We start from the raw sequence: 13651 nt of genomic DNA, 5'->3' as shown, positions 1-13651 counted from the left end.
TGGGGGTGGTGCGTCTACAAACCAAAGGTCCCCAGGAAACCACCAGAGGCTGGGGGAGGGGCCCAGAACAGGTTCTTCCTCAGAGCCCAGGAGGAGCCCCCGTGATACCTGGGCCTCGGACTTCTGGCCTCCAAGACTGGGAGACGTTGGAACCGCCCCATCTGACACTTCCTGGGGCCGAAGAGCGGGAGACGCCCCGTTCTCCACGCGTGGGAGGTGGGAGCGCATGGCGGCCGTGCCCGGGAATGCTCCGGGGATCTGGGGGCCCACAGGGTGCTGTGGGCCCAGATGCAGCGCCCTCCATGGTCACCCCAGGCCTCCCCTCCGGGTCCTCATCTCCTATCTTGCCATCTGGCCCCCGTCCCCCTCCCCTCTCCAGCTCCAGCTCCTGCTCTGCGACCCTGCTCTCCCCAGCACTCAGCTTGTCCCCAGACCCCAGGGCCTCTTCCCTTCCCTCCAGCCTCTGCTCCCCCACTGATCCCATCTGTGTGTGTGTGTGTGTGTGTGCTAGAAGCTCTCACATCTTCAAACAAAAGCGCCCTGGACCTGCCCTTCTCACACCTCCTTCCAAGGCCAGTGAAAGGCATCCCTGGGGACCCAGTGTCCAGGTTTGAGGGCCTTTGTGCCCTGCTGGCAGGTTAAGCAGAGCCGGACTTCCTCGGAAGAACTAAGAGTCCACCCAAGAAGCAGACACGCCATCATCTGTTCAACTGGCATCGTTCACTCAAACTAGAGGGGCTGTTGGGAGGGCAGAGACCACTTCTCGTCCCCCCTCTCACTCCCAAACCCGGTGCAGTGTCCAGCGACACAGTGAGTGACCGAGGCAAACAACGAGCGAGTCCGAAGCCCGGATGCAACAGGCTCTGCAGGAGGGCGGGGTGGGTGCCAGGCAGGCTTCTGGCCCCGGAGACGCTGAGCCAAGGGTGCAGGCCCCGAGGAGGTCTGGGCGAGGCAGACGGGGGCAGAGAGACACGCGACGCACTGACTCCGCCCTGCCTGTGGGGCATCGAGGAGGAACGTCCAGGGGCGGCTGGGTCCATGGACCAGGTGGCCTCCAAGGCCCAGGTGGGACGAGTCCCCAGGGAGACCACTGTCAGGACCACAAGCTCAAGTGACAAAGTGACACCGGGTGACTAGATGCTGGGGAGGGGAGGGGAGAGAGCGGGCGGAGTGAGCAAGGAGGAGGGGTCAAGAACGGGGAAGTGGTCAGCACAGGGGCAGGTCAAGGCAGAAGAGAGTGATGCCTGTCTGGTCTATCTGGAGCGCTGAGGGCACGAGTCGACCAGCACGGGTCTGAGGCCGGCTGCCAGTGTGGGGAGGGCAGGTCGCCGAGGGTCGGAAAGCGGCCTTCCAGGGCCGAGGGGTGGCAGAGGCCACAGGAGCGCAATTTAGGAGCCCACTGGGGGCTCCGTGGGTTAGAGGGGGGCCAGTGGGAGAAGCAGGATGGATGAGGAGGAGGGCGTCTCGATCCAGGAGAGAAATGTTGAGGCTCTGAAGACAACGGGGTTGGGGGGCGGTGTGTGGCTGGAGAGAGAGGGGGGCCTGGGAGGTCTATGAACTGAATTGTGGCCCCTAAAATTTCACACGTTCCGGTCCTGACCCCCAGGACCTGTGAGCTTATTACAAAATAAGGTATTTGCAGATGATCAGGTTACACGAGGTCACCAGGGTGGGGCCCTAATCCCATAGGACTGGGGTCCTTAAAAGAAGAGGAGGTCAGGACACGGACACACACAGAGGGACGACCCTGTGAGGACACAGGGAGAAGACGGCCGTCTACACGCCAAGGAGAGAGGCCTCAGGAGGAACCAGCCCTGCCCACACCTGGGTCTGGGATTCCAGCCTCCAGGACTGGGGACAGTAAATGCTGCTGTTTGAGCCGCCCCGGCTGTGGTGCTTTTTTATGGGTGCCCCGGGCACTGATACAGGGATGTACTAGTCAGGGAAGGAAGAAGCTGCTATAACAAACAACCCTACACCTCGGGGGCTTAGCACCAAGAAAGCTTCATTCTCAGCCCAGTCCAGGCCAAGGTGGGCGGGAAGGGGGTCCACATTCGTTCTGGGACCCCAGGCTCCTCCCTCCGAGGACCTCAGAGTCCCAGCTGTCAGGGGAGGGGCGGGGAGACCATGGGGGAGGCTGGGGGGGTGGGTCTATGGCCTCACCTGTCCTCAAGGTGTGTGCCCAGTAGGAAAAGGTGGGCAGTGTGGTGGGCAGGCAGCCAGCTCCTGCCACCACGAGGTACAGAGGCCAGGGAGCGAGAAGATGGGGTGCCCAGGTGTGCTAGGGGTCCAGGGGTGCCGTCAGCAAGCACAGGTACGAAGCAGAAGAAGGTCAGGGGCACGAGAGGATCTGGACGTGGACGCCCGGGGCTGAGGTGCTGTGGAAACCCAAGCAGAGGCGGCCAGGGCTGTTTGTGTGGATGTGGGCAGAGAGCAGAGACGCGGGGAGGGAGATGGTGAGCGGGTCAGCAGGCTGGAGGGATGCCCAGGGTCTCCCGCTGGGGCTTGAGCCTCATTCCTGAGCTCAGGCCTCCCAGGCCGATCACTCCGCCGGTGCCGGTGTGCACACATGCCGGCCAGCTTTGCCCTGGGGGGAACTGCAGGGTTTGCTGGTGTAGCTCCCTCCACGCTGCCCATCAGGCAAGCTGGGTCCCGGAGCCGGAGGTGCCTGGGGACAGACAGGGGCAGGGCAGGGAGTCTGCGGGGTGGGCGGGGGACGGACAGGTCGGAGGGAGGCCAGGGAGGGCGATGACAGGCAGACAGGGCGTGGCCATGCTGAGCAGATTCACTGAGAGACAAGGTAAGGTGACAGTCCGGGGCAGCAGGTGGGTCAGAGGAGCCACCGGGGGACAGGGGACAGCGGAAGGGACAGGGGAGCAGATAAGGGTGTCTGTGCACACACGTGTCCCCTGATGGGGTCTGGGGGTCAGGCAGAGGGGTGCAGCTGACACCCTCCACACGGGCCAGGTCTCCCTGGAAGGGGGCAGCTGTAGTGAGCCTGGAGTTGCCAGAAATTCCCCAGGGAGTCAGGGAGTGGGCTCCGGAAGCAGCAGAAGCCATGAGGAGGGGGCCCAGGTGGAGGGTCCACGATGACCCCCGTGGGCACAGCAGGGAGAAGCTGTCCAGAGGGTCTTCCTACGGGCACCACCCCCCTCAAGGACGACAGAAGATGAAAGCTGGAAGTCCAGCAAGGACTTTGGTGATGGGGGTGGTCAGGAGGTGGAGTCAGATGTGAGAGGAGCCCTGGGGGCCCAACGTGGACAGTGGGCACGCAAACTCCTGCCCTCTACACAGGGTTACCGTGGCCTGGACCATGTGCCAGGCTCTCGGGGCTGAGGGCTCACAGAAGGCTTCTTTGAGGAGGTGGGGAGGGGGCAGCCGAGGAAGAGCCCAGGGGACGCTTCCAGACCTGGCGCTGAGGCGGGTGTGGCATGGAAGAGAGGTTGGGGGGAGCTGGAGGACTCCCAGAGGGGCCAGAGCTCCCTCCTCACCTGTCCATCCTGTGAGCCGGGTATACTCACCTGCACACCCATTTTGTAGTCGGGTAAACCGAGGTCCAGCCACTGTGAGGAGGAGGGTGACAGGGAGGCCTGTGGCTTGTTGGTTAAGGGGCAGGGGGAGCAGGTCTGGGCCTGGATGGAGCTGGTGCTTGGGGACCAGAGGGGACAGGTGTGGGCAGGTGGTCATGGGCGAAGCTGGAGAGAGGGTGAGGCACCGTGAAGCCCTGCAGGTGGAGGCTCACGGAGAAGCTCTGTGCCCTCCGGGCCACGCTGGCTTCCCCCTGGCTAGGTGGGGGTACAGGTGGAGGGGGAGGGGAGGCCTGTCCCACAGGTGCAGGGAACCCAGGGGGACGGCAACCCATACTAGTCCTCACGGCTCCGCCCACTTCCAAGTGGAGCCCCGGCTCCGCCCCATCCCCCGAGGCTGGCACCGGCCGCCCTGCCCCGTCTCTCTGGCCCACCGCACTCACCCAACCCGCTGAAGAAGGACGCATCTGGAGCCCTCCCGAGACCCCTGTCTGGGTGCCCCACCTCCATCAAGCCCGCCGCCCTGTCAACAGCCTGCTGGCCCCGCCCCGTCTCCCGCCCTGTCTCCCGAGCGCTCTGGGCTCTTCTGCCCACATCTCCATCTTCAGAAGTCTGGGCGATTCATCTTTGTTGATTTTGCTTCATCTGTTTTGTGGTTGCTTAAGAGTGTTCTTGTTTAGGGGCTTCCCTGGTGGCGCAGTGGTTAAGAATCCGCCTGCCAATGCAGGGGACACGGGTGCGAGCCCTGGTCTAGGAAGATCCCACATGCCGCAGAGCAACTAAGCCCGTGTGCCACAACTACTGAGCCTGCGCTCTAGAGCCCGCGAGCCACAACTACTGAGCCCCTGCGCCACAACTACTGAAGCCCGTGCGCCTAGAGCCCATGCTCTGCAACACGAGAAGCCACCACAATGAGAAGCCCGCGCACCGCAATGAAGAGTAGCCCCCGCTTGCCACAACTGGAGAAAGCCCGTGCGCAGCAATGAAGACCCAATGCAGCCAAAAATTAATTAATTAATTAATTAATTTAAAAAAAAAGAGTGTTCTTGTTTTGACATTTAAAGGAAAGTTTAATTGGGGTAAATGATTTCAAACTGACAGAAAAGTTTCAAGATTAACACAAAGAGCATCTTTAACTCCGTCACCTGCTGTCGCTGCCTCTCTGTCTCTCCCCTCCTCTACTCCTAAGGCCCTCATGGCCTGTTTCCTAAAACTGGAGCTGCCCTCTCCCCTGACCACAGTGCAGACACCAACCTCGGTCTAGCGGGCGTGAAACACCACAGTCATCTCACCGGCCAGTCTGTGTCCTTGTGACCGGCTCCCCTCGGTGACTTTGTTTTTTGTTTGTTCTACCCACTTCCCTTCTGGCTCACCGAGAGGGTCCAGGCTCTCTGTGCACTGGCTGTCCCTGTGGTCAGCCATTCCTCCCGGAGCCCTGGTCCCTTCCTGGAGGACAGGGTAGGGACCAAGGCCCGGGGGCCCGGGCGCACTCGCAGGGGCAGGCTGGGGAGAGAGCTGCGGGCACAATCCCGCATACGCCCTGCACCGCGCAGGAGCGTGCCCGCCAGCCTCGCCTGCCACCGCAGTCCAGCCGAGCCATGTCCCCCAGGGCTTCCTGTGGCTGCGTTCCCTCCCTGACCTCCAGCATCACCCACGGAGTGGGCCATGTCCCCTGCACCTTTGCTGCCCTCCTCCTGCTGCCCTGCGTCCAGCTCGGGCCCTCCAGGGGTTGCTGTCTCGCTCCGTCCATTGTCAGGGACATCGCCCAGTGCTCACGTCTGAGGACGCCCAGACCCCATCTCCAGCCCGGACCACTGCACCCAGCTGTCTGTGCCTGGGAACTGCCACGTTCCCCAGCCCCCCAAATATCAGCCCAAAGCCAGCCCCTCACCTGCCCCAGGCTCCTGCCCTGGAGAACACCCCTCCGCCCTCTCCCCCTCAGCACAGGCCTGGGTGCCCTTTCTCCCTCATCCACCAAGTCCTGGGGGCCCCGCCTCTTGAATCTCTCTCCATCCACCACCGCCCTCCACCCCAGGAGGTGACAGTGGCCCCTCTCCCCTCTCCCACCTCCAGCCTCCACCGTTCTCCACCCTGCAGAGATCTTTCTAGAAGGTGCTGGACTATGCACTTCCCCAGAATTGCCCCATTCAGCCCCACGTCCACACGGCTGCAGGAACACTGAGGTCACCCAGCAAGGGCAGTGGCAGAGGGTCGCAGAGGGGCGTGGAGCCAGGCCGGGTGGCGCTGGCCAGATGTTTGCTGGCTTGGTTCGGTTTGCATGGTTCTCTTTCAATTCACTCATTCATTGGAAAATGTAACAAGCACCCATAAATCCACTGTTCTGCCCAAGAATTACGTCATCACCCCCCAAACCTGCTTCTGCTTCCGTGTTTCCACCCCACCTGTCCCCGGCTTGGTCCCCCACCCCGGGGAATCACTGCCTGGAATTCTGTGTTTGACATTTCCTTGCCTTTTGAAAAGAAGACCATTTTCCACATCTGACAGAGTTGGGTCCTGCCTATGGGAACCACATCCCTGGGGTCCCTGCACCCGCCGTGGCCCTGGGCATAGGTTCGCGCTCCCTTTGCCGGCGGGCACGGCCCCTGCACAGCTGCCCGGTTCACTTTGCCGGGTCCGAGGCAGGTACTGCCTCTATCACTGGCAGCTCTCACTGCCAAAACCCACTCACTCCTTGAATTCACTGCCTGCCCTGCCTGCTCTGGACTCCGCACGGGCTGAGCCTCAGCCAGGGACGTCGAGGGGTCCCTCTACCCTGCATCCGTGAGCAGGAAAGGCAGCCCAGGCACCAGGCCCGGGCCCGAGGGCCTGACAAGACCAGCCAGGGCCTGTGGGGAGCTGCTCGCAGGAGGGAGCCGATCCCTGGGCTGCCGCGGGGGCGGGGAGCAGTACTGGCCAAGGCCGGCGGGGCGGGCTGACGTCTGTCCCTTGAGGCTCAAGGCTCCGGCCCCAGCACATCAATCGCAGGGGCCTCCGGGGGGCAAGGGCAGGGCGGACAGCCGCTCCATCAGGGCACCAGGGACGGCAGCCTGGCCTCCCCGGGCTCCCCGCCAAAGATCTGAGCGCAGGACCTTGGCGGACCGCGGCGTCACCCCTCACAGAGGAGGCTGGCAGCGGCCTTGCCGTGACATTTGTGTCGGGGCCTGTCGGGGACATCGTCCCTTGATGTGTGGCATGGGCCAGGGCCAGGGGCTGTGCAGAAGGGAGAAGCTAGCCCTCTCACCGGGCCCGGTGTCAGGCCCGCTGGGCCTGTCATCAGCCTCCAGTGGGAGCACGGACCCCAGCCCGGCGTGCCCCTGCCCCACGCGCTCAAGACTCCCCGGAGGGCCAGCTGATCCAGGACTGCCCCGCGTGCCCCCTGGTGGTGGTGGTGGGGGGTGGTCTGGGGAGGAGCAGCCTGGGAGGAAGGGGCTGCCCACAGGGCACGGGACACAGGCCCACGAGGCCCCTGCCTGGACTTGTGCCACAGGGACAGGGTCTCTGGGCCCTGTGGGGACCTTCATGGTGACAGTGACAATGGACCAATGGTCATCTAGGGAAGTGGCTCTGACACGGCCCGGGCACCTGTGTCCAAGCCTACAGGGTCTGACACCAACATCACCAAGCAGCCCCAGGCGGCAGGCGGGTGGGTGGGGTCCCAGCCCAGCCGAAGTCCCCCGAAGCCCCTGTGTGACTCCTCCACCCCCAGCCTAGGGTCCCCGGTCTCAGAGGCCTTCTCACGGCGGCCTGTGGGCAGACAGGCTGGGGCAGGGCCGGACCAGGGCAGAGCAGAGCAGTCGTGGGGATTGGAATCCTTTATTGACGGGAGCTGAGCAGGACTTGGAGGGCCTCGGGCGGGAACGGGCGGCGGGCGGCCTAGGACTCGGACTCGAACATCTTCTTGCGGCCCTCCATGCCCGACTTCTCCTCGATGTTCTTCCTCCAGTCACCCACGTCGCGCAGGTCCCGCTCCTGCGGGCGGGCCGGGAGAGGGCTCAGGCCCACCACCTCCAGCCTCACTTCCCCTCCAAATCCCATCCCGGCAGACCAGTCCGGCGTCTGAGCCGGCCCGGCAGGAGGGGTGCGAGAGGTGGGGACCCTACCTTCTCGGTGTCCTCCTTCTTGACCTGCTTGAGGTTGCTCCTCAGGTCCATGCACACCTTGTGCTTGGAGCCCAGCAGCGCCTTGAGCATGGCATCGGCCGACATGCGCACCCTTCTCAGTGGGGGCCTCTTGAACTTGCCTCTCAGGTCAAACAGCTTCTGGCTCAGGTCTTCCAGCTGCGGGGTGGGCAGCAAGGCTGGGCAGGAGGTGGCGGGGGCCAGGGCCTCACGGTCGGGGCACCCCCCCCCACCGTGTCCCCCTCCCCCTCCCCCTCCCCTCACCTCCTTGGAGCTCTTCTGGACCTTCACCTCCATGTCGTACTTCTCCTCCTCGGCCGCGTTGATCTTGGTGTGCAGCTGTTGGCAGAGCTCCTGGGGGCGGGGGCCATGGGTGGGTGGCCATCCCCACACTCGGCCTCCACCCGCCCTGACCACCCTGCTTGCCCTCTGGGCCGAGGGGGAGACGGGGCGGTGGGCAGGGGCTGCGTGGGCGGGCGGGCGGGCCTGGGTACCTGCACCTCAGCCATGGAGCTGGGAATGTGCAGCGGCGGGCAGTGCTCGGCCAGGTAGCTCTCCTTCTCCGTCTCCCGGCGGCTCTCCTCCTTCTGCAGCTCCGTGGCTGCGATCTGAAGCATGATGCTCTGGGGGGTTGGGGGGGGGCGAGGGGTAGGCGGTGGTGAGGGGCTGCAGCACGCCAGCCTGCAGACACCCGGGCGGCCCTCCCCAGGCCCGCACCTACCTTCAGGTGCTGTCTGCGGGCCGTGATGGCCCTGTCGTGCTTCTGCAGGGCAGGGAGAAGATGCAGGAGGGAGAGTCAGGGTCGGCGGGGCTCGCCCGCCCAGCCAGGGGGTCCTGCCCGAGGGGCGGCTGGGCCTGGGCCTGGTGGGGGAGGCTGGGCCCAGGACACGGCACTGCACGGTGACCCTCTGCCCGGGTGGCCCTTCAGGTTGGGAGGACTGGGGTCGGGGGAAGGGGCTGTGCTTCTGAGGCAGGGGGATGCTGGCGGGGCCCAGGAGGCGGGGGAGGGGATGCAGCCATCAGAAAGAAGAAGCGGGTCCCCAGTGAGCAGGCCGCAGCCGCACTTCCCCTGCTCGGGAGCACTGGGGCACCCGGCAGCCACTTCCTCTGTTTGTCAGTGTCTCCGTGGGCTGGGGGTGGGGGGGGGGTGCGAGTGAGGCATTTTCACAGAGGGGGGAGGGCTGGGCGGCCTCCCTGGGCCTTGGAACTCCGACCTCTGACCTCTCCTGAGTTGGGGGTCCCACCCCCTCCGTGTTTCACCCCCAAGCAGGTACTCACCTCCTTACTGTCCCAGGGGGGCAGGTGGCGGGGGTGGGGAGAGAGAAGAGAGGTTAGGGCCCTGCCACGGGGCTGTGTGATGGGGCGGGCGGGAGGTGGCCTGGCTGGGAGATGGGGAGACCCTCGCCCAGTGGGGAGTGGGGTGGGCAGTAGGGACACCGGGCTTGCGGGGCTACACTTACTCGCCCATCTTGAAGTCCTGGCCTTAGAGCCTGTGGGAGGGAAAGGGGAGGGGTGTTAGGGCCACGGCCCAGGACCCCAGCTCTGGCGGTGCAGCACCTCACCTCACACACTAACCTCCCGCAGCCCCACCCAACCCCCCACCTCCTTGGGGGACACTTCTTGGAATTCCCCAGGGGAGGGGAGGAGTAAGAGGAGAAAGTGTTCCCAAAATGTCCCAGGCGGGCCTGGAGTCGCTGCAGCTGTCCCCGAGGGAGGGGGGGGGGGTCCGGCCATCGCAGGTGCCGCCGGAGCGACCAGTTATTTTTAGCTCTGCTCTTTGAGCTTCTGCCCCAAGTGCATATAAGAAACGGCCCGCCAGTTGGGCCTGGGGTCCCTCAATCCGTAAAACCCCCTTCCTGTGTCCCAGTGGTGAGGCCTGGCCGTCGGGGTGCCGCTCGGGGCCCCTTCGCCACCCCAGCCTGCCTCCGGATGCATCCCCCTCTCGCCCCCTGCCCCATGGAAGACCCCCAGAGAGGCTGCTGGCGGTGGCCCTGGCCCCCAGGCCCCCGCCCCGGGAAGTCTTCCTGCAAGCGAGCTCGAGCAGGGCCTGTCCCGGCCTCCGGGCCGGCCTCACCTCACGTCTGGGCAGCAGCGCTGGGAAGCGGGGTCAGGCCGGCAGCGGCGAGTTGGGCTGGTGGGCCCAGGGGGAGGGGTATAAATGGCCTCCCCCAGGCTGGGCCCCTGCTCAGAAAGGGCATGGAGCCCTCCTCAGACCAATGGGGGCACAGGGACCTCCCCACCTGCCCAGGCTGCCTGGCCCGGCCCAGCCTCGTGCTGCCATCCAGGCCAAGAAGTCTTGGTTGTGGGGGGGGGGGGGGTGGTGGTGCTGAGGTTGGGTTGGTCTATTTAGGGCTCAGTGACGACTTAAGATGCCTCCCTTGTATCTTACAAGGAGCCTGAGGACAGGACGACGGCCTCGGCAGCCGTGGCGCACAGCTTAGGGGTCAGCCAAGGGGTCACTCCGACCCGACCCCACTTGTTCTGAGTCAGGGTCCACACTGCTTTCCTCGGCTTCCCCAGGGCTCCAGGCCCCCTGGGGAACAGCAGCTGCCTCGCACTCTGCTTCTTATTGCCCCCTCCAACCCAGCGGGCGTCTCGGGCATGAGCTGGCCATGTCCTCCCGTCCCCAAGCTGGCCTGGGGCAAGGCCGGACCCCCAAACACGGCCTCTGGGGCCTGCGGCAGTAGCCAGGGTCTCTGGGGCAGGGCTGCCCTCCACGGGCGTGATCCCAGCTTCCCACCCGGGAGCAGGATGGGGGGGGCGCCTGGACGGACATGCAGCCTTGCCTGGACCGCCCTGCCCGCGGGCCGGCTCCCTGCACAGCTCGGAACACATCCTTCAAACCCAGGATTTCGGCGCCACCCACCTGGGAACCTCTCCCTGACCCGAGGGGACCTGGGGCCCGCCTGGCTGCCCCAGGCAGGCCCGGCACTGCCCTTCTCACCCCGGTCCAGGCCTGCGCCCCCCGCCCGGGCCCCCACCCAGCAGAGGCATCCGGATAACCATGACTTGGCACCCTCTGAGCTGGGGGTGCATGGCCCCAGCCCTGCCGGCTTCTCGGGCCATGGGGAGGGTCAGGGAGAGCTAAAGCCGTCCAGATGTGCGGGGATTAGAGCTGCTTTCCGGGCCAGGCTGAGCCCCCAAAGGCCCGGGGCGGCTTCCGAAGGCATCTACTGCCCCCTGCTGCTCGTGAAGGGGACACCCTGCAGTCACCATCCGGAGGGTTTGGGGGCCCCTCGGGGGCTGGGGCGGTCCCTGGGATTGGGTTCCCCTCTGTCCACTGTCACCATCCCCCAAATATCTCCCACTTGCCCACTGTGTCCCCAGGGGCCCATCCCTGACTCTCCAACTGCTACCGACAGGGAGGGCTTCCCATCTCCCAGTATCATCCCCCTTGGGCCTGGAAGGGCCCCTTCATCCTCACTCAGGGGTCAGGCATGGGTCAGAGCCCTCAGGGCTGGCTGAGCCCAGAGAGGAGACCCTCTCCTTGTCCTTGGGAGGGGGCCATGGCGATGTCGGTGGAGCCCCTGGCCCTGCTGTGTCCATGGGGCTCAGGAAGGATGCACAGCCATGGGGGAGAAGGCGTTTATTATGGTGGGTCCCCAGGGCAGCCTGCACGGGGCCCGTGGCCCAGCCCAGGGAGACCGAGGGCTGGGGCTGCTTTCAGGAGCCAGGCAAGGGCAGGCGCAGGCGGGGCTGCAAGGCCAGGGCCCTGTCCACCTCCCTGGCCGGCTGCAGGCGGTGCCACTGGGCAATGGGCCGCCGGGCATGGGCCAGCATGTCTGCCCAGTGCTGTAGGGGTTGACCAGAGGCCCGGGCGCCCAGCAGAACCTTGCTCACGGGCTTGGCCCGGAACTGTGGACCCCGGGCCCAGACGGCCAGCACCAGAGCCACACTCTGGGTAGAGACAGGCCGAGGTGCGGTGGGAGGGGAAGAAAGACAGCTGTCAGTTTGGCCCTGAGCGAGGTTCCATCAGCCCCCTCCTCCAGGCAGCCCACCTGGATCTGGCTGAAAGGCACAAGGAAGGTGAAGGCCTCGTTGATGTAAGGGGTGGCCGTGCCCTTCCTGGCAGATGTCTTTCTCTTCTTCCACTTCCTCTGGTTCAGCACAAGCTGGACCTTCACGTAGGGCTCTGGGCAAGTGAAAGGGATCATAGGGCGTCCCAGGTCTGAGGGCTGAGCACAGGGCTCCCTCCGTCCACGTGGCGGGGCAGGTCCGGCTCTCACCTGCCAGAACCGGGCTCAGGCCTTGGGCCTCCAGCACGACCACGGTCAGCCAGCCCGAGCCGGGCACATACTAGAGCAAGAAGCACACCTCCCCCAACTGCTCAGGCTGCGGGCAGCAAGAAGGGCCTCAGCTTCCCCGCCGGGCACACCGGGCAGGGCGGGACTGGAGCCCAGTGGTCAGCAGGCACACCTCGGCAGCGCTGGGGGGGCCCAGAGGGTGCCAGAGCTCCAGGACTCGTGGGCTGCAGATCCACGGTGCCCAGCGGCAGGCTGAGCACGCCCAGAGGCTCGTGCTGGGAGGGGCACCTGCACCCGCGGGGTGGTCCGGGGCAGCTCCACGGGGGGGACCTGTGGGGAGGGGTGTGAGCGTCCCCCGCCGCCCGGCCCAGGCCCCTGGCCATCCAGCCCCGACTCACGTGGAAGGAGCGGGTCTCCTCAAACGTGGGGCAGAGGGTACCACGGTGCACCTTCATCTCGTGCCTGCACCCGGCCTCAGGGGAGAGGCTGACGCGGGCGTAGGGGTCCGCCGTGCAGCCTGCTTGAGGCCCACCTTGATCTAGGAGCCAGGGGGTGTTTCAGCCAGGGCCCCCTTCCTGGTCAGCCCTTCACCACCCAGCACCCAGTGCCCACCCTTCCCCCATCGTCCCTCCAAAATCCTGCATGTCCCTGGGGCCCCGCACCGCCTGGCTTCCAACGTCGTACTCCACGGACGGCTGCAGGCGCTCCCACTGCTGGGGCCCCCCAGGGCCAGGCTCCACGTTATCCACACCTGGCTGCACCTGGGTGGTATCACAGGGGCTGGCGACAGGTGCTGCTGGGACCGTGCCCCCATCAGAGCCCCGGCGTTCCAGGCAGCGGGTCCATGATGGGTCAAACCTCCAGGCCAGGCCACCAGAAGGGCTCACACCCCAGCTCAGCTCCGCGGGACCGGCCGTAACTGCCCCAAGTCCACCTCTCAGCCACTGCCCTCCTCCAGAACTGCGGCTCCTGCGGCCACGCCCTCGCTCACCGTGTTCATCGCCTCGCCGGCCAGGCGGCCCCCCCGCCTCCGCTCCGGGCAGACCAGACCATGCTGGGGGCTGAGCTCGTCCCCGAGCCTGGACCCTGAGCTGCCTCCCGGCACTGACCCAGCCGGGTGCCCGCTTCTCACCAGGTGGGTGTTGGTGGTGCTGCAGGCGCTGCCCAGGCCCACGGCCTGCTCGTCTCTGGGCTTTTTCCTGTGGCGGCCGCGGCCGCAGATGGCACAGAGCAGGCAGGAAACAACGAGGACGCCAGCCACGACCGCAGTGGCTGTGAGCGCCCAGCGGAGCCCTGGCGGCGGGGCGGGGGGGACACAGAGATGGGCCTGAGATGCATCCACGGACAGCGGCTGCCACCCGCCCGGCCGGGCCATCCCCACGCCCCTCCCAGAGGTCCCGAAACTCACAGGGGATCCGGGCGACCAGGTCCGGAATGGGCCCGGGTACAGCCGTGGAGCCCGCCGGGGCCCGGGGGGCGCCCCACCTCCCCACCCTGCTGGCCTGGAGCAAACGGCCGGGGAAGCCAGGTCACTTGTGAGGGTGGCCCCTTGGGGCCCTGCCTACCGTCCCATCTGCCCAGCAGCAGCCAGCTCCGTCTGCCTGGGCAAGGAGGCAGCCCAGGGCGGCCGGGGCGAGGGTTCCGAATGGCACTGACAGGAGCGGGGCGCTGGGCCTTGGCCGAGGTGTGGGCTTAGCTGCCACAGGCCTGGCCTCCTACCACCTCCCCCAGCCCCCAGCCCAGCCAAGAGGGCCAGGCCTGC

General features: G+C 66.0%; 2 protein-coding genes and 1 long non-coding RNA gene across 3 annotated transcripts; all 3 read right to left on the bottom strand.

The window, feature by feature from the left end:
• Nucleotides 1–7324: 7324 nt before the first annotated feature.
• TNNI2 (troponin I2, fast skeletal type) lies at nucleotides 7325–8420 on the bottom strand (the record flags this gene model as incomplete). Its single annotated transcript, XM_057552432.1, has 5 exons — nucleotides 7325–7496; nucleotides 7628–7804; nucleotides 7910–7999; nucleotides 8140–8268; nucleotides 8367–8420. Coding segments are annotated over 5 exons (546 nt in total), but the record flags the coding sequence as incomplete, so codon positions are not given.
• A 378-nt stretch (nucleotides 8421–8798) lies between these two features.
• Nucleotides 8799–9935, bottom strand: LOC130708785 (uncharacterized). Its single transcript, XR_009009148.1, has 3 exons — nucleotides 9720–9935; nucleotides 9106–9135; nucleotides 8799–8930 (listed from the first exon to the last, which is right to left on the bottom strand). It is a non-coding gene; the product is annotated as an uncharacterized LOC130708785 (long non-coding RNA).
• Nucleotides 9936–11308: 1373 nt separating this feature from the next.
• On the bottom strand, nucleotides 11309–13418 carry SYT8 (synaptotagmin 8; the record flags this gene model as incomplete). Its single annotated transcript, XM_007171282.3, is given in 11 exon segments — nucleotides 11309–11542; nucleotides 11644–11777; nucleotides 11872–11977; nucleotides 12062–12112; nucleotides 12114–12174; nucleotides 12176–12219; nucleotides 12288–12403; nucleotides 12406–12427; nucleotides 12552–12650; nucleotides 13022–13182; nucleotides 13298–13418. Coding segments are annotated over 11 exon segments (1149 nt in total), but the record flags the coding sequence as incomplete, so codon positions are not given.
• Nucleotides 13419–13651: the final 233 nt, after the last annotated feature.

This window comes from Balaenoptera acutorostrata, chromosome 9, assembly GCF_949987535.1.
Source record: "Balaenoptera acutorostrata chromosome 9, mBalAcu1.1, whole genome shotgun sequence".
Classification (NCBI taxonomy): domain Eukaryota; kingdom Metazoa; phylum Chordata; class Mammalia; order Artiodactyla; family Balaenopteridae; genus Balaenoptera; species Balaenoptera acutorostrata.
This window is presented reverse-complemented; position numbering and strand designations above follow the sequence as displayed.